Source organism: Trypanosoma brucei, chromosome 5, assembly GCF_000002445.2.
Source record: "Trypanosoma brucei brucei TREU927 chromosome 5, complete sequence".
In the NCBI taxonomy this organism is placed as follows: Eukaryota; Euglenozoa; class Kinetoplastea; order Trypanosomatida; family Trypanosomatidae; genus Trypanosoma; species Trypanosoma brucei.
Genome location: NC_007278.1, coordinates 79,857 through 99,116, shown reverse-complemented (window position 1 = coordinate 99,116; position 19,260 = coordinate 79,857). Strand labels below are relative to the sequence as shown.

General features: G+C 46.9%; 3 protein-coding genes across 3 annotated transcripts, besides 2 other annotated features; 2 read left to right on the top strand and 1 right to left on the bottom strand.

The window, feature by feature from the left end:
* Tb927.5.340 (expression site-associated gene (ESAG) protein, putative) lies at nucleotides 1-1,464 on the bottom strand (the record flags this gene model as incomplete). Its single annotated transcript, XM_839615.1, has 1 exon — nucleotides 1-1,464. The coding sequence occupies one exon, from the start codon at nucleotides 1,462-1,464 to the stop codon at nucleotides 1-3; it is 1,464 nt and encodes a 487-aa protein (XP_844708.1).
* Nucleotides 1-19,260: part of a sequence feature (sequence corresponds to BAC RPCI93-29K2) that runs on past both edges of the window.
* Nucleotides 6,282-6,306: a sequence feature (GC_rich).
* Tb927.5.330 (receptor-type adenylate cyclase GRESAG 4, putative) lies at nucleotides 10,229-13,852 on the top strand (the record flags this gene model as incomplete). Its single annotated transcript, XM_839614.1, has 1 exon — nucleotides 10,229-13,852. The coding sequence occupies one exon, from the start codon at nucleotides 10,229-10,231 to the stop codon at nucleotides 13,850-13,852; it is 3,624 nt and encodes a 1,207-aa protein (XP_844707.1).
* Nucleotides 15,550-19,260, top strand: Tb927.5.320 (receptor-type adenylate cyclase GRESAG 4, putative; the record flags this gene model as incomplete). The annotated part of the gene is made up of 1 exon (XM_839613.1): nucleotides 15,550-19,260. One exon carries the CDS (start codon nucleotides 15,550-15,552, stop codon nucleotides 19,258-19,260), a length of 3,711 nt encoding a protein of 1,236 aa, XP_844706.1.

The following is a 19,260-nucleotide window of genomic DNA, read 5'->3' as shown; positions in this document are numbered from 1 at the left end:
TCACCATATACGATCAATGCATGAGCCGATAAGCGGATATGCTTCCATCGCATTAAGTCCCACACTGATGGTGGCATTTGACACCTTCAGCAAAAGATCTGTTACATCGAACGGAAGTGCGAATCCTCCCGTTTGCGCATTAACAAGCGGCACCACGATCTCATTCAATAAGACCTGAACATCTGTATTGAGTGATGTTGAATTTATTTTTCGCCCCAACGGAGCATATAGTGCCACCGCAGCATTCACGGAGGCCAACTTTATGGTGATACGGCCACTGTTGTCGGTGGAAAGATGAGTCACGTTGGCGGTCGCGTTTAGATGAGCACCAAGCACAGTTACCGACGTGTTGTCATCCATTACCATATCCATGGAAAGGGTAGGGCCTTGGGCATTTGTGATAAACGCTTTGTCGCTTACGGGCTCAAGCCACGGCGCTGCTGTCCATCCAGTGACAAACTTTAAAGGACAGTTGGGACAAAGTTCGACCACATCGGGGTATATCGACTCCGCGAGAGAGGAATTGTATATTCCTGGAATGGGAATTGTCATATTCAGAAGACTCTGGTTACCGAATAAATGAAGAAGGCGCAGTACATTATTTGCAGCTGCAAAGGAGCAGATCATGGAAATGTCCCGCTCGGGGAGCGGGCCCCCAATTTCGGTAAACATCCCCGCCTTTGTCGTTCGGTTTATTGGTATTTCAGAGTGAATGGCCAGCGTAAGTTCCATCCGTCCGTCCGTGATGTTTGGAGGGCTCACAAATGAGATGGGAAGTTTCTGAAGTATGTCCACCGTCTTTGCTCTTACGATCGGCTGGACCATAGCCGGCACATACTGCTGCAGATAATCCGCTATGCTTCGCTTAAAAATATTCATAAGGGTCCCAACAACAAAATCCATAGACTTGCACCAACCATTCAGTGAAGGTGTAATGACCAGGTCTAAAAGTTGGATTGCCATGTCCTCCACCGATACATCGAGGATGCCACCCACTCCGATGGACAAACGCATTGCAAACGACACGTTGGCATTGCGAACATCGGTTTTCGCCGTTCCACTGCACGACACAAACACCAGATTGTAGCTGAAGTTGGTTTCTGGGACATTAGCCGTCATGTTCCATACCGATACATCAACCCTGTTCGTACTATTCATGTGTAGCGACATATTTCCAATGTTTATGTCTTGCACTTGCATCGTTTCCAAACTCACTCCGTGTAACCTTTGCTCAGGGACTGTGACACTTCCAATGAAGCTCTTCAGTGTTTTGAGGATTAGGGGCACCACCGGGGCGATTGCCGCATCGTCTATGCCGAACCTAACGTTTCCTGGAGGGAAATCACTGGGTGGTGTTTGTCCAATCTTCCCACCTACATACTCAGGGAATGCCTCCGTGAGGAGAGACAACAGTATGAAAACGCACAGGGTTGCTGAGCGTGCAAAGGCAAATCTTCGTGGCATTTGCTAGAAAGGATGTCGTGCTCGTTTCTGTACTGTTTTCAAACTAATGCTATCGAAAGAGAAAAATGTGCGGCACTTTGAGCTGGTTCAAAACAAAAACAAACAACTTGGGATGACAACAAGCGGCTACCACAAAAACAACTGCCAGCAAGAGAACGACAAACGTCGATAAAAAGAGTTTCAATGGAAGAGTCCATTGGAGAGGTTAACTGAACAAGGAAAGCGGACTAATAGCTTGATATACATACACGTATATATGTGGGATCCCAACCACTTTTAACTTCCCCATTGCCTCAGTCTCCCGAAACTCAGACAGCATATGCTCCAGAGTGGTGTGGGCGGTGCCAACCGGGTCCTGCCAAATTCCTCTCCTTGCAAATAAAGCAATTAACCAATCCGTTGCGACTTGGCAGTGACAGTCTGAGGAAGAAGATCGAGGATCGACTTCGGAGGGTTCTCAACAACTGAAGCTGACGATTGACCCACAACAAACGAGCAACGCCAACGGTGGCGCCACTAGGATGGTTGTTGCAATGATCGAAATCACCACGTCACAAGCAACGCAAATGCACTTTGATATACACGACCAGCTTATACTCATCGAGTTTTCCTTTTCTGTCCAGGTTTTGCACTGGCAAGACTTTGTCTGACAGTAACACCAGTTAGCTGAAGTGGATGAACAAACTTTCACTTCAACACGATTTTTCAAGTGGACCACCCCTCATCGATGCATCATTTAAGAGGACCTATGTGGTCAGATGATTATAACGTACCGACTCGATGAGTTCATATGTGAAACGCATCTTAACAGTATCTTTTATTATTGCGCACTTCGGTTCGATCCACTCCAGGAGCTTGCAAGCAAACCGGTCAGTGAAGTCTAACGCCCGTGAACAATCTTGTGCTAGCAGTCTTTTCCCGTATCCAACATGCCTAACGGACGTGACTTTTTCCACCAGAAAAAGACCAGCCTCTGCTCCGAAAAATACGACACAACAATTATTTGACGACGGTGCATACACTCAAGTGCCTCATGCCTGCAACAAATGAAGGTTAATCAAACACTCACCTTATTCCTATCTGCAGAGATGGCAAATGCTCCGTCAGTTGTGTTTTTCCCGTGCTACACGGTCCAAGTTAAGTATGGAATCTTACGGTCAGATCGGCTTGATTAATCGAACCACACTATGCATGCAATTACTGAAGAAGCGGAAGGGTTGCACATATCATGAATGAGGTCTCATCCTCCTTCATCTTCTATGTTTTCGTCCTTTTCTATCTTTTTGGAAAGGAAACAATTCATAGTATGAACTTCGTTTACTTCGACAACCTCATCACGGCCCGTTCATTTTTTCTTTGCTGCTCGACAGAACACTTGGAAGTCACAAACCCACCAACTGAGCGCGCCCTTCCACCTGACGAAATTCCGCAAAATCCTTACGGGTAGAAGTACAGAAAGCTATACATTGTATTCAGTAGATGCCCCCTCCTTCTATGCCAGTAAGAGGCCCACCACACTTTACGATTCACGACAGTGTACGGCGATCAGCAGAGTCGTTATTTGAAAACATGACACGCGATTGCGTGGAAAAAAAAATACGGTAATATTTACGCGGAGTTGGCATTGCTCTGCAGCTGAGAATTATACATTCATTGTTTTGGAACTTTCCCTAATTCATACTTTCCAAACCAAGTCTTTTGCTAACTAGTAACCAATGATTCACGTTCATTATTACGCACAACTGAATACTTTTTCTTCTCACTCTCGTTAGAATTGGGACGCTTTCTCTGCAAATTGAGGCTGCGTTGAAGTTTGTTTGCAATGGGAGCACCCACCCACAAACACACCGTACACAAAAACGAGCCTCTCCGTCGTACACGGTAAACCACTTCAAAATGGCAATACAAGGCTTCACCGAACAAAAGTAAACTATCCCCGACATCATGGAAATGGCAACTATGCTTTTGTATGGCCAGCATGCTACTAATTAGACCGCAAGCATTGACATGATAGTTGCCGGACGAGGAAACGGAGGTAGCCGAGGAACGGAAATTAATTTTACACCGATCAGCACCACTGCACCGCCAATAATTCGCAACACATCGCGGTGCTTCCAAATGGACCAACTAATATGAAGGGGACGTCACAAAAATTCCCTGTACGCCGTGCGCACGGCGGCTGAGTGATCCAAATGTACTGGTAACAGGCTGTATTGCATCCGCGTTCAAATAAGAGCTTGCACTCCCTTATTATATCTTGTCCATGCGACGGTACTAGCAGGAGTTTAGCACTACTGTTTGCGGCTATCCGTCCTGCTGATTGTCGACATTCCGATCCGAGAGAGGATAGAATATGAGGGAAAGCGAATATTCCCTCACTTTTTGCGCCCAACGTCAGGCAAATTATGCGCGCTGCTGAGCGCAAAGGAACTTGACCATCACCCACCTCCGTTCGCAGTAAATGTACGTTCGACGTTAGGGAAGTACGAAAACGATATACATCGGTAGAATCGGATAGTTGCATCCGCACGAGAAACCCTGATTATTTAAGGCGTAATAAATAGAAATGCTGCGTACCACTGAGTTACTACACGGCACGCTTCATTTAGAGGTTTAATATACTGAGCGGCCAACTTATACTGTGTGCCAAAAAAAATTCTGTAAGGCACTCCGGCGCTCCAAGCACGTCGACGTAGCGTAATGTGCACAGGTAAGGCGGGGGGAGGGGTAGCGGCCATTAAAGGCACATAAGCACACCACAGCGCACTCAGCCGCGCGCCGGTGGAACTCGCTGCACACCGCCTCACCAGTGCCGTCAACGTCCAGCGTTTTCATCGGGGTGAAAAAGTAGGGACGCAGAAGTCAACTCAGAGCGGCGCGTGTCTTTCCCTTTCTGAATAAAACAAACAAAACGGAGAGAAGTTCCAGATGGGCGCACCAGAGCGCAACTATATCCTACATGCCGTACGCTTGTTAACGCGAGTCTCGAGTGTGCTTGCATTCGCTTTTCCAACTAACCGGGTCTCTCAAAGGGGAAAGGTTAGTGCGCTTTCAGCCTCTTCCGGGCGCTGAACCGGGGACGGTTGGGCCGGGTGAGTGTCCTCAAATCCATGCTTCGCCCCTGACCTTTCCCGGGCAAAGTTAAAATAGCCCAATATAATTGCACTTATCGCCTGAACACCGAGACGGGCACACGTTGGCTCATCTTTCACACATGACCATGCAAGGTAAGCTTGGATCATCCCTTTCGCAGGATTCCAGAAAACCCGCACTCCGCAGCAATTCCTCCGGGAATTCAAGATTTGTTGTCCATATGAACCGGGTAGCATTGACGTTACCGCCTTTTCTGTTTAAATTCCTCAGTACATTTGTAGGGGCCGCCTTTTCTTTATACATCGCATGGCTCCCTCTGTTTCCGATGTTTTCTTTTACTCTTTTAGCCCTTTAACATTGCAGTACGCAGCAAACGGAACCACGAACTTCCCCGCACTGCGCTCATTCTAGGGATACCAGGCAACCGTCCTTTCTGCCACAAATTCTCTTTTCGATGATATCGACCCCACCTTCTTTTTCTTTTTCTCCTTCCCTTTTCCGCGTGTGACAGTTGATCCCTGCTAGTGATCGCTGCGTGTGCTGCGTGTGTTGTCGGGTCATTCGGTGGGGTTAGGAAGGGATGGTACGAGGGAAGGATGGATGAGATATCTTGTCTCACTCACGAGAGTACGCGCACTTGGCGGTGCCATTACACTGCTGGGAGAAACTACGCAAATCGTCTCCGAAACTCTATACGCCCGTATGGTCACTCCTTTTGAAACACACTGTCCATGAAAAAATTTTAACCACTGGCAACTCATTAAGTGTGGTAACGTTTCATCGAAGTCATTGCATTGGCTTGTGATTTTGAGTGTTGCCTTAATTTTTTGCGCATTCTTTATGCGTGGTGTAGGGCCCAATTTTCTCACACATGGCGCCGTCCGCTTGCCGGCCCCGTGGGTGGTGGTTGTGGCCGCTCCTTCGCTTCACCCTCCAGTCCCATTGCCGGTGCTTTCCGTCCTCTCGAGGTCACAGAAACGTATTTTTCCCATTCGAGGGTGCCGTGTTCTGGGGGTTTGCTGTGGTTTAGGGAGCCCCTGTAGCTGCTGACCCTCGAATCTGGGCTCGGGGTGCGGTGGCGGGTCCTCTTCGTCTAATTTCCCCCTAGATGGTCGGACTGCGGGGTCGAGTCCCAACGCAGGGGGGTTGGCGGTCTTTTTTCTCTTTTCGGTCTTTAGGTATCAGCATGTGGAGGAGCTGGGGTATTGTGGGTCGTGAGTACCTGGATTGTGCCATTAGAACGGACTGGGTTCAGGTGCCGTTAACCAAAGAGTGGCAACCAGAAAGAATAAATGCACAACTTTGTCGAAGTGAAATGACTACATGCGCGTTGTGTGGTTCATGAGCGCATAAATGTTATCAGCAAAGTATCGCCGTCCCCCTGTGATGGCTGCACCTACTGCTGCCCGCTGGGGTGGATGTTCTCTATTCACTCGGGATCTTCGCTGCATGAGACCTTTCGACGGGTATGTTGACCCCTCGACTAGGGTCGTTCCTTTTCTTTTTTCTTTTCTCCCTTTGTTGAATGCTTCAGCTCATTTGCTCACCTACAAACCAAAAGTACTGCCCTTGCTTGTACATATTTACGATAATACTCATGGCAAGTTTGGTGAAATTTCTGTCTACTTACGGTCATGTCATGTCATGTTGGATGTGGTGGTGGTCCGTTTGTGTATGTGGGTAGTTCACTATTATAAATGTGACCAGACTTGTTGAGTCGTCGTCGGCGGCGGCGGGCGGGGGGGGGGGAGGAGAATCTAACAAATGCTTTTGTTTATTCGCCAATCTGTTGGTTTCGTATACGTTCACTTGTTTCAAGGTCGGGGATGCGTCGGCGTAGGTTACCATGGAAAGGTAGGAACAGGAAAGGGAAATCAAACAATCTCCACTCGTTAGGACGCAGCAGCAGCGGCGAAAACTAGCGTGAATGTATTAGCGACCCATTCCTCATTATGTGTGCTGTCTCCGCCCTTTCGCGCGCGGCACTTTGAAAAAAAAAAAAGGAGGTGTCGACAAATTTATTCGTTGAAGGAAATTCAACATGATTGGCTGAAGGTATCCACATTATTGTTGCTTCGCGTTTTTTTCTAGTTACGTAGGGGTTTGGGGGAACTAAACATGGAGTGTTGTGACGTATATATTTTTGTTGTTGGGGGAGCCGTTTGTTTGGATCTAACGTCAGTGGCAGTTTCTGCTGCTGCTTGGCTCGGTGTGTAACATAACGAGTAAGGAGCAGAGGTAAGGTGAGGAAGGCTTGTGTTTAACTTTGACAACCAAGTGCTTTTGCCATTTGAAGCAGTAGCATAAACATTTGGATATTTATTTGTCCGTTCTGTTTCGGTTAGTGCGGGGAGAAGAGGACATACTGAGGATAAGACACGTGTAGTGATTATAACTGCTAGACATCTCTACCCTTCCACTTCTTTCTTTCTTTCAAATCTTTGCTTGCGTTTGCGCAATCCCGTATTGCATTTAAATAGATCTTACTTCACAGAGCGCGATCATCATGTTTCTTATATTTTTGTGGCTGTGTTGTGGACTTACCGTAACGGTGCATCAGGCTTCGAGCCCGCGTAAAGCCGAGCGTTCAGTTGCTGTATTTGCGGGATCGGGACTTCCTCCGAGGAGGGGAAGAATCCAGTTAACCTTCCTTTATCGCGGTGTGGTTATAAGGTTCTTCGACTATGTGTGCGCTCTCTGTATGCAATTAAGCCCCTATCATCTCTCTTTTTTTAAATTTTTGGTGAGAATAAAGAAGGGGTTTAGGTAGTGACAACAGCAGTTCAGAATTATATTTCTTATGTGCAAGTCAAGCTGTAGTCACACGTGGACCAGGGCCCTAATAACCGTATGTTGCTGCGATAGGAGATTGTAGGCTGAACGGTCCCAGATATCCGCTTCATTTCACATAATGTGTGCCCGTAGATCCCCTCGTTGGAACAACATCCTTTTCATTCCGCAGTTTTTTTTCTCATGTTCCTCCGGACGGCTTTACCACGCTTTCCTTTTTATGTGCCGTGTGCACCGCTCGCGTTGTGACAAATTCCGTAGGAGCCACACGGTCGTTAAAGGCCGTCTTCGTAGAGTTGGGACCGCTGTCAGTTATCCTACGCGTTATCATGACTCGGAAATCTATGTCCAAAGGTGCCGAAATATGAGCCAACGGCGGTCTGCGTTCCTCTCTTCATACCCACAGTATGTTTTGTGGAGTGATATTCATTTTAATTTTCTGCGGCTGCGTTCCTGTTTTGTGCATCGTCGAGTGTTATGACACATAGTCGTCCTTGAAATTATCAAAAGGGGGTTATCATTATCGCTATCAAACGACATTTTTTTCTTTGCCGTCGCACTACCTTGTACGAGCAACCATTTTTTCACTTGCGTGTTCTTTGATTACCACAATGTCGCTTAATGAAATTACGATGGACTTTCGCTAACATTTGCCTTCATGCATTTGGCCGTTTCGTTCGGCAGGGAATTGTTGTGGGGAGAACGTTCTGCATTTTCTGCTGGATTACCCTCTAACCGCCAGCGAGCGACGACGTGTTCACACTCACAATATTAGAAAATGATCGTAAAAGGTGCATAGGTAAGGCACGTGTTGTTGCTGTTGTAGCGGTCCGACAACTATCTTATTTGGTACAGTATTGGATACTGTTCCACTTTCAACTCGGTGCCATTAAGCAAAACAGTGTCCACTCTGTGCAATAAAAGAAGTAAGAAAGAAACGTACAGATTTTTTTGTCTACTACTCACTAACTAGAATTCGCAATAGAACGGTTTTTACGGAGATATGAGAAACATGTGGGAGGGGGTTGTACAAATTCATCCAAATTTGCATAACATGTCGTCAAACGACGGCATATGCAAACAATATAGATCAATCCCATCAAGCGAGAGCAAAAACAAACAATTTAAACCCATTTTTTGATTCCATCTACGTTTCCACTGTCCTTATTTGAAGGCGCTGTAGCGGAACGTACAAGTTACTGAGTTCAGTTGGACTTATTTTGCAAAGCAGATGCTCAAAAACATAAGAGGCAGCGGTGCTATGTAGAGGGGGTTAAGAAGGATAAAATACTTTGTTATTGTGCATCGGAGTAACGTACCGTGTAATGGATTCCTTTTTTCTTGCATTGAAGCGTTTATTATCTCTTACATAGTTACAACGGTAGATGGGAGGGACAAAGGATAGGTGGTATTATTCTGTTTCCCTTGTTTGTCCCCTTTATCGATGCTAAAGAATAAAAAGACGTTCGCTCATTTGTTTGATTTGGATTGTGATGTGCTGAGGATTTTCTTGTTTGTTATGTATGTTTTTGTGGAACTGTTTTCTGAAACTCTCCCCCTCAAAATACGTTTTTTTACTGTAAATATTTTTTGTCACACATAAGTGTGTGAAACCGGCAGGACTCTAAGTTTTGTGTTTCTCCGTTGACCTGTCGGAGAGTTTGCGAGACGGCATGGGTGCAACAGAGGAAGCAGTCTGGCTGGGTGTATGCACGTGTTTGCATATGTGTTGAAACCTTGTATATGTATTTGTTTTTCATTTAATGGAATGTGCTGATGGGGGGGGGGGGAATGTTTCTTTTGTTTGTTTCTTGATGGATTTTCAAACCATGGAAACATCGGGGCTTTACGTACCAAACATCATGAAACTCACCAAAAGTGGTTACGGCCGGCGCAATAACTCACATGGAATTTGCAGTTCCACGATAACTTTTTGAAAGTAGGGACACCGCTTCAACTGAATGCAGGCAGTACTTGAGTTTGTGGAGGACGAGAGATGTGACTGCGCCAGTGGGATTTGTCACATTATTTAATAAAGAACTTTCTGAGAAGAATGTATTGTGGTTCTTTCGAGTGGCCCACATTCCAGTTGGTTGGAAGGTTTACGTATTGGGGAGCGCAGTTACCGGCGCTTGCATCTGTGTATTTGTGTGAGTGAATACGAGAATATGTGCCGTAATGTTTCACCGCACTAAGGCCCCATCCACTGTTTGAGGCTGTAGCACAAGACAGAGAAACAAGCATGTATGTGAGAGTAGAAACATGAATGGTCTGGTGAAGCAGCTGGGCAGGAATAACAGCAGAAAAGGAACTGGGGGACGCTATCATTCTTTGCGGTTACGCTGTGCCTTCCATGCGAAATGGCAAACTCAGAAAACCACAAATATGGTCGAGGTACAATACAATACTTGCCACTGGAGAACCTTTAAATAGGGTGAACCCAATTGTTTACCTAATTGGATATTAACCCACTGAGCGTCTGACAACGACTAACTCACGCTGTAATGTTTGGATAAACTGCCTCAAGCAAAAGTGCCTCCCCCTTTAGAATTTATCACGATTTTGCAAACAGGAACAGGTCTCATTGGATATCAATGGGCCTATAGCTCAATTTTTGCTTTCTTTTCCTCATTATTTGCGGTGTTCTTAAATTAGGGCTCACATCGCTCATGGATTGAAAAAAATTCGCAGAATAAGTTTATACGGACTCGTTTCAACATTTATTCCATGCAGTTGTATCACCCTTTGTGATGATTTGTTTCTGTGCGCATGTGATTCCCTGGTGTTCCTTTCGCAAAACCTATCAGTTGCCTCTGTATCGTTTCATTCCTTCATTTCCTCACGTAGTATTTAAGATCACACGAACAAGTTAAAAGTACGCATGACCTCACTGCTGTCGAAGCTGTCGCTACCGCTTCTGCAGCTACTATTTCTATTGCTTTCCTTCTCAACTACAGGAAGGGCTGAAGACAATACAACAATAAATGTCCTCTCCCTGATGTATAGCCCTGATGTTCAGGAGGTGGAGGTGGATTCACTTAACGCTGGTTTTGACGCATCCCTGACAGCTCGCGGTTGGAAAACAAACTCCAAGGCAAGGGTTTCTTTCATTCGACCACCATCATACGATACTCCCGTCGCTGAGTTCTTCGAGTCCGTGGTTAAGGAAAGCGAAGGCAAGCTGATGATTGTATTTGGTCCCTTTGGCGGACCCAATACTATGTGGGTGAAGGGTGAGCTGAGTAAACACGGTGCAGTTAGTTTCGGCCCACTCGCTTTCTCCACTGAAGTGCGTGAGTGGGATCCCCATCTTTACTTCATAAGTGTGGAGCCGAATGCTGAGTTACTTGCACTTTTCCGTTATGCCGTTGTTTTCCTTGGTCTCCCGCGTGTGGGAATAACGTACTTGAAGGGAACACCATCCGGTGAGGCATTGTATGAATTCGCTCTGGAGATATCATCCATGATGGGCCATGAACTCTGTGGTGCATTTGCTGCAGCTGGTGGAGTTGGAGCAGATGAAGATGCCCTGGCAGCTGAATGGAACCAGTTTGTTGAGACACGTCCACAGGCTGTGCTCCTGTTTGCCCCCGTGCGCAACCCCGCCACCGAATGGTTCATAGGGAGGATTGTGAAGGATGAGCGGACGAGACAGATGTATGTTTTGGCTCCGTCGACATCACAAGGCCCTCTAATAAGAACTTGGCGTGACGCTTTGTATGCTTCCAATGTGTCTCTGAACGATGGTCAATTAATCATCACGGGCACAATTCCTCCTTCGAATTTACTAACCCTTGCGTCTGTCCGGCGGTTTCGGGAGGAGATGGATAACCATTTAAAATCCAATAGTGAATGGGGTGGCTTTTCGAAACCCCCACACTTTAGTACCGACGAGGCTATTTCTGATCTGATGATGACTGGATGGCTCACTGGTGAGATCCTTTCGCAGGCACTACACAGTACTGATGTGTTGACGGACCGCACGGCCTTTATGGACTCTCTGTACCGCCAGCGTCGTTACGTTGTAGATGACCTTGTCGTGGGTGACTATGGTAATGAGTGCGGCGAGTTTGCGTCCATGCAGGGTGCTATGTGCAACTGCAATCAGGGTGGAAGCGCTGTTTACATGAAGGAAGTCGTGGATGGGTTTCGTATAGAGCCGCTTCAGAGAGGATTCCTAGCCTGGGGTGCATCACAGTGTTCGAGTAGGGACGTGAAGATCAGTATTCCATTGAGTGGTTTTGTCATGCACTTGAGTGATTATTTCTTTTCTTATCGTTCCGCCAAGAGATGGTACGAAGGTGTGTCTTCAGCTCCTGTCATTCGTGATGATTTCGGAGAAGATATTTTACACTTTGATGTGCTTCCACTAAGCACGCAGATGGGGGTCATAGCTCTAGAGGCTTTGCTCAATATGAGGGAGATAGTCATTATCTATGGTGCTGTTGATGAAGATATTCTGGAACTTCCAGGCCCTGTATTCGTCGATCCACTGCTGCTTTATCCTCGGATCAATCGTTTCAATAGAAATGTGTTACTGCTCTCGCCTACGGTTCGGCAACAATTGTACGTGCTTGCTATGCACCTCTCAAATGCCTCTACCGGTGCCGTGTCTGCCGCTATTCGAAGTAAAAGGGCGGAAGTAATTGGTGATGTACTCAACAAATCGCTAATGACATTTGATGTGGCACTTAAGTCAATGTTGTTGCTTAAAGAGAGTGACACTCTGGTGGACCATCTACCAAGCAGTGGGGATGTTGTGGCCATCGGCCTCACACCTCCAGATGCCCATGCGATTGCACAGTATCTCCAATCTCGAAATGATAGACGCGTGTATGTTCTCTTCTCCGAAGTCGCTCAATTGTATGATGAGTTTGTGGAAGCATTTAATGCGACCCCTGCGGCAGTTGTAAGCGCCTCACGACTTGTGTTCGCGACGAATCTACCACACTGGGCCGATAAAAATACGGAATCGGATACAGTTGCAATGTTTCATGCCTACAACCCCCGTGAATCTACATGGACACCGCTGAGGTTGCGGGGCTTTGCCACTGCGCGTCTGCTTCGAAGCATCGTTCCACGCATGAAGAGGATAAGCCCCTCGTTGTTAGTTGATTTTTTTTACACAGAATCAAACATTCGTGTGGATGACATGCACTACGGACCGTACAGTGATGTTGAGTGTGTTAAGGGACGTGTAACGGCGGCTAACCGTTGCGAGACTAATTTTGGGGCGGGAAACATTTCTGTGTGGTCGATGTCTCGGGTACTAGACCCCCGTGTGCCTGTACTGAGTCGGGGTGTGACGCCATCTTTGGAGTATGCTGTAATGGATGAGTCTTCCCTTAGTCCTTCACAACTTGCCGGTATAATTGTTGGTTCTGTTTTCTTTGTTGCACTTGCTATTGCATTGTGTGTGCTTCTGTGCTTGTTTGTGCGCGTCCGTGGACAACGGGATACTGTGCCCAAGTCGTCAAGTGACCTAGTTACATTTATCAACGACAGTGAAGTGTGTGTTCCAATGTTTGAGATGCTACGGGGTGGTGAATGTGGCGTTGTAACCATTGTTTGTACGGACATCGAAAGCAGCACTGCGCAGTGGTCTACTCACCCGGAACTGATGCCCGATGCCGTGTTGGCTCATCACACTATGATCCGTTCACTCATCATGCAGTATGGTTGTTACGAGGTGAAGACCGTTGGGGACTCCTTTATGATTGCCTGCCGCAGTACATCCACCGCTGTGGAACTCGCGAGTGACATTCAGCGATCATTCCTGCAACACTGTTGGGGGACAACTGTTTTCGATGATTTCTACCGCAATTCCGAGATGCAGAAAGCTGAGGATGATGATCACTATATTCCACCGAGTGCACGTCTGGATCCCGAGGTTTACCGCCAGTTGTGGAATGGGCTGCGTGTAAGAATCGGAATCCACACCGGGTTATGTGATATCCGACATGATGAAGTAACAAAAGGATACGACTACTACGGACGCACACCAAACATGGCTGCGCGCACAGAAAGTGTGACAAATGGTGGGCAAGTGCTGCTGACGTATGCGGCGTACATGTCACTGAGCACTGAGGAGCGTGACCAACTTGATGCGACCTCGCTTGGACCTGTTGCGTTGCGTGGTGTTCCTGAACCTATTGTAATGTACCAATTGAATGCCGTTCCCGGCCGTGCATTCACTGGGCTCCGCTTGGATCGTGGGTTTTATTTTGATGAAGATGTCGAGAACTTCAGCTTTTCCTCGAACAGTTTAAGTTTTGACAGCCTGAAGCTGAGTGGATCGGCACAAACTATTTCAGATGCCCTGCATTCCTTACTCAGTACCTTCAAACCTCCACAGCGAGAGCGACTATTGGCACTGTATTGCGAGCGTTGGAATGTTCCCCTGCCAATGGGTGGTTCATACGCTTGGGACGATGCGTATTGTGAGGAAGTTATTCGCCGTATTGCAGTGAAGGTGGGGCCGTTTGTTGGTCGTTATGCTTCCTGAGCGTCGTCGTATTTTAACCAAAATATTATCGTTTTTTTTCTTTCTGATGTCCGTGCCATATTTACACGCATCCACCGCGGCCGGATGTGTGTGGGCACCTTCAGGAGGATAAGTCCTTTTTTTTTCCTTTTGCTTGTTTGCTGTTGTTTTCATTTGTTTTGCCCCCTTTCCCCCCAAAATTGCTTCATTGGAAGCTAACTAGTCCCTTTCGTCGTTGCAGCGTTTTGTGTGGAGGTGTATTTTCTAATTGTATTTCTTTGTATGGTGTGTGTGTGTAAATAATGGGGAGGGGTGACTGAAAGGTGAGTTAAGAGGTTAACCATCACGAGAAATTAGGGAAAACAAACCAAGGGTTGTCGAGATTATGTTTGGGGAATGCGGACGCCCTTCTGAACACGGAGTAGGTGCTGTATCGGCTGCGCTTCTGTATGGGAATACAAACAGGTACGCGCACACAGGCATATATGAATGCATTTTCTTATGATTATGAGCACTGTGTGGTATCCTGCGTAACAGTGGCGGCCGAAACAGTTGTCATGATGGTGGTTTGTGTTTGCTTAAAAAAAACATATTTGTGTGCACAGCCTTTTACTGGTCAATTTAAAGTTCATATATTCGTTCGTACGTTCCCACGCATACGTTTACTCATATACATGTAAATATGTATGCCTAATAGTTTATACCCATACAAAAAGATACACCCATGGAGGGGCGCAGTTTGATGCTGCTTATTTGATATCCTTTTTTCCCCATGTTTTTTTGTTGACTCATCATGTTGAGTACCCAAGGGCACACTCTTTCCATTCTTTTTGTTTAAGTGCGAATCAAAACAAGCAGGTGTAATATATACACAAAATGTATTCAAACATAGACATTGGTAAGTGGAATTTTTCTGTGCTTCGATAAAGCCCACGTGGGCTTTGTGGGCCGAATTGGGATATACATTTATATTTGAGTATTGTTAATATTATGTTCTGCAGTTTCTGATGCGACTGGAAGCAATCGCTTCGTTTCTTGTGTGCGCATTCCCCCTCAAAATGTGTACATGTTTTATTCATCGCGTTTAGTTATTTTTATTTCATCCTCATCAAACTTCTTATCCATTTTCTCTTATTTTTTTTGCCTTTTATATTTATTTATTATCCGTACGTACGTATTTTTTTTTAACGGTATTATTTAAGAAACACCCAGCCACACAGGTTTCTTATTACCGCCTCCACTTTTCTAACAGCTGATGGTATGGAGGGGGTTTTGTTTCTTGTGGGATCTTACGATCTTCTGCCTTTATTTAACTGCCTCAGCCTATCTGCGTTAATTTATCCATTCATGTATATAATATTTGTTTTTGGTATTAGTAGTAGCAACCAGGGGGAGGGGTTCCGTGGCGGAAGGAGGTGGGTGAAATAAATCAAAAATGGGGTGCCACAAATTACCCAAAACGAAGGAGGACAAAAAGTAAGGGTGCCCGAGAGCAGCATGGCACACGAACACCTTTTTTTTTGTGACAAGATAGTCAAAAGAACTCGTTTCAACATTTATTCCATGCAGTTGTATCACCCTTTGTGATGATTTGTTTCTGTGCGCATGTGATTCCCTGGTGTTCCTTTCGCAAAACCTATCAGTTGCCTCTGTATCGTTTCATTCCTTCCATTTCCTCACGTAGTATTTAAGATCACACGAACAAGTTAAAAGTACGCATGACCTCACTGCTGTCGAAGCTGTCGCTACCGCTTCTGCAGCTACTATTTCTATTGCTTTCCTTCTCAACTACAGGAAGGGCTGAAGACAATATAACAATAAATGTCCTCTCCCTGATGTATAGCCCTGATGTTCAGGAGGTGGAGGTGGATTCACTTAACGCTGGTTTTGAAGCATCCCTGACAGCTCGCGGTTGGAAAACAAACTCCAAGGCAAGGGTTTCTTTCATTCGACCACCATCATACGATACTCCCGTCGCTGAGTTCTTCGAGTCCGTGGTTAAGGAAAGCGAAGGCAAGCTGATGATTGTATTTGGTCCCTTTGGCGGACCCAATACTATGTGGGTGAAGGGTGAGCTGAGTAAACACGGTGCAGTTAGTTTCGGCCCACTCGCTTTCTCCACTGAAGTGCGTGAGTGGGATCCCCATCTTTACTTCATAAGTGTGGAGCCGAATGCTGAGTTACTTGCACTTTTCCGTTATGCCGTTGTTTTCCTTGGTCTCCCGCGTGTGGGAATAACGTACTTGAAGGGAACACCATCCGGTGAGGCATTGTATGAATTCGCTCTGGATATATCATCCATGATGGGCCATGAACTCTGTGGTGCATTTGCTGCAGCTGGTGGAGTTGGAGCAGATGAAGATGCCCTGGCAGCTGAATGGAACCAGTTTGTTGAGACACGTCCACAGGCTGTGCTCCTGTTTGCCCCCGTGCGCAACCCCGCCACCGAATGGTTCATAGGGAGGATTGTGAAGGATGAGCGGGCGAGACAGATGTATGTTTTGGCTCCGTCGACATCACAAGGCCCTCTAATAAGAACTTGGCGTGACGCTTTGTATGCTTCCAATGTGTCTCTGAACGATGGTCAATTAATCATCACGGGCACAATTCCTCCTTCGAATTTACTAACCCTTGCGTCTGTCCGGCGGTTTCGGGAGGAGATGGATAACCATTTAAAATCCAATAGTGAATGGGGTGGCTTTTCGAAACCCCCACACTTTAGTACCGACGAGGCCATTTCTGATCTGATGATGACTGGATGGCTCACTGGTGAGATCCTTTCGCAGGCACTACACAGTACTGATGTGTTGACGGACCGCACGGCCTTTATGGACTCTCTGTACCGCCAGCGTCGTTACGTTGTAGATGACCTTGTCGTGGGTGACTATGGTAATGAGTGCGGCGAGTTTGCGTCCATGCAGGGTGCTATGTGCAACTGCAATCAGGGTGGAAGCGCTGTTTACATGAAGGAAGTCGTGGATGGGTTTCGTATGTACCCCGTAATAAATGGTTTCTTGATGTGGGGTGTATCACAGTGTTCGAGTGCAAATGTGAAGGTGTATGCCCCACTATATGGTGTTTTCATTCTGATTGTGGATAGTTACATTACCGAGCGTTCCGCCAGGAGATGGTACGAAGGTGCATCATCTGTCCCCGCTGATGGCAGTTTCGAGAATGATCGACTCTTTTTTCACCCCTTTAGGAGGAAGCTGAGTGAAGTGGCAGGTGATCTCGCGCAATTGGTGGACAACAGGATAGTATCCGCTGTCTTTGGTGGAGTGACGAGGGATGCACTCCGGCTTCCAAATGTCACCTTCATCAATCCTTTGGCGGCCAGCCCCATAGTGGGTAAGTTCCGTAGAAATGTGTTACTGCTCTCGCCTACGGTTCGGCAACAATTGTACGTGATTGCTATGCACCTCTCAAATGCCTCTACCGGTGCCGTGTCTGCCGCTATTCGAAGTAAAAGGGCGGAAGTAATTGGTGATGTACTCAACAAATCGCTAATGACATTTGATGTGGCACTTAAGTCAATGTTGTTACTTAAAGAGAGTGACACTCTGGTGGACCATCTACCAAGCAGTGGGGATGTTGTGGCCATCGGCCTCACACCTCCAGATGCCCATGCGATTGCACAGTATCTCCAATCTCGAAATGATAGACGCGTGTATGTTCTCTTCTCCGAAGTCGCTCAATTGTATGATGAGTTTGTGGAAGCATTTAATGCGACCCCTGCGGCAGTTGTAAGCGCCTCACGACTTGTGTTCGCGACGAATCTACCACACTGGGCCGATAAAAATACGGAATCGGATACAGTTGCAATGTTTCATGCCTACAACCCCCGTGAATCTACATGGACACCGCTGAGGTTGCGGGGCTTTGCCACTGCGCGTCTGCTTCGAAGCATCGTTCCACGCATGAAGAGGATAAGCCCCTCGTTGTTAGTTGATTTTTTTTACACAGAATCAAACATTCGTGTGGATGACATGCACTACGGACCGTACAGTGATGTTGAGTGTGTTAAGGGACGTGTAACGGCGGCTAACCGTTGCGAGACTAATTTTGGGGCGGGAAACATTTCTGTGTGGTCGATGTCTCGGGTACTAGACCCCCGTGTGCCTGTACTGAGTCGTGGCGTGACGCCATCTTTGGAGTATGCTGTAATGGATGGGTCTTCCCTTAGTCCTTCACAACTTGCCGGTATAATTGTTGGTTCTGTTTTCTTTGTTGCACTTGCTATTGCATTGTGTGTGCTTCTGTGCTTGTTTGTGTTTAATTCTCGAGACAACAACAGAGCACCGAGGGAACCAACAGATCCTGTAACTCTCATCTTCACGGACATCGAAAGCAGCACTGCGCAGTGGTCTACTCACCCGGAACTGATGCCCGATGCCGTGTTGGCTCATCACACTATGATCCGTTCACTCATCATGCAGTATGGTTGTTACGAGGTGAAGACCGTTGGGGACTCCTTTATGATTGCCTGCCGCAGTACATCCACCGCTGTGGAACTCGCGAGTGACATTCAGCGATCATTCCTGCAACACTGTTGGGGGACAACTGTTTTCGATGATTTCTACCGCAATTCCGAGATGCAGAAAGCTGAGGATGATGATCACTATATTCCACCAAGTGCACGTCTGGATCCCGAGGTTTACCGCCAGTTGTGGAATGGGCTGCGTGTAAGAATCGGAATCCACACCGGGTTATGTGATATCCGACATGATGAAGTAACAAAAGGATACGACTACTACGGACGCACACCAAACATGGCTGCGCGCACAGAAAGTGTGACAAATGGTGGGCAAGTGCTGCTGACGTATGCGGCGTACATGTCACTGAGCACTGAGGAGCGTGACCAACTTGATGCGACCTCGCTTGGACCTGTTGCGTTGCGTGGTGTTCCTGAGCCTATTGTAATGTACCAATTGAATGCCGTTCCCGGCCGTGCATTCGCTGGGCTCCGCTTGGATCGTGATTTCTCTTTCGAAGAGAGTGAGGACCCTACTAGTACCTCTGCTAGTGAACATAGTTCCACCCACATGGAGCTGAGTGGATCGGCACAAACTATTTCAGATGCCCTGCATTCCTTACTCAGTACCTTCAAAGCTCCACAGCGAGAGCGACTATTGGTTCCATACTGCGAGCGTTGGAATGTTTCTTTACCACGGCGGAAGGGGCGTGTGTGGGACGATGCGTATTGTGAAGAAGTTATTCGCCGTATTGCAGTGAAGGTTGGACACATTGCGGAACACGGAGCCCGCGGGATGTCCGCATCGTCAGGTGTTACTACCCAAAGTGGCTCTTCCCTCATCATCATTTCCTGCAATCCGTACCTTTCCGACGCCTCCCCAAAGCAATGTTCTCGTGTGCCGGTGTCCAGTGGGCGGGAAGTAAATAACGGAATGACGGAAAATGATGCTAATTGA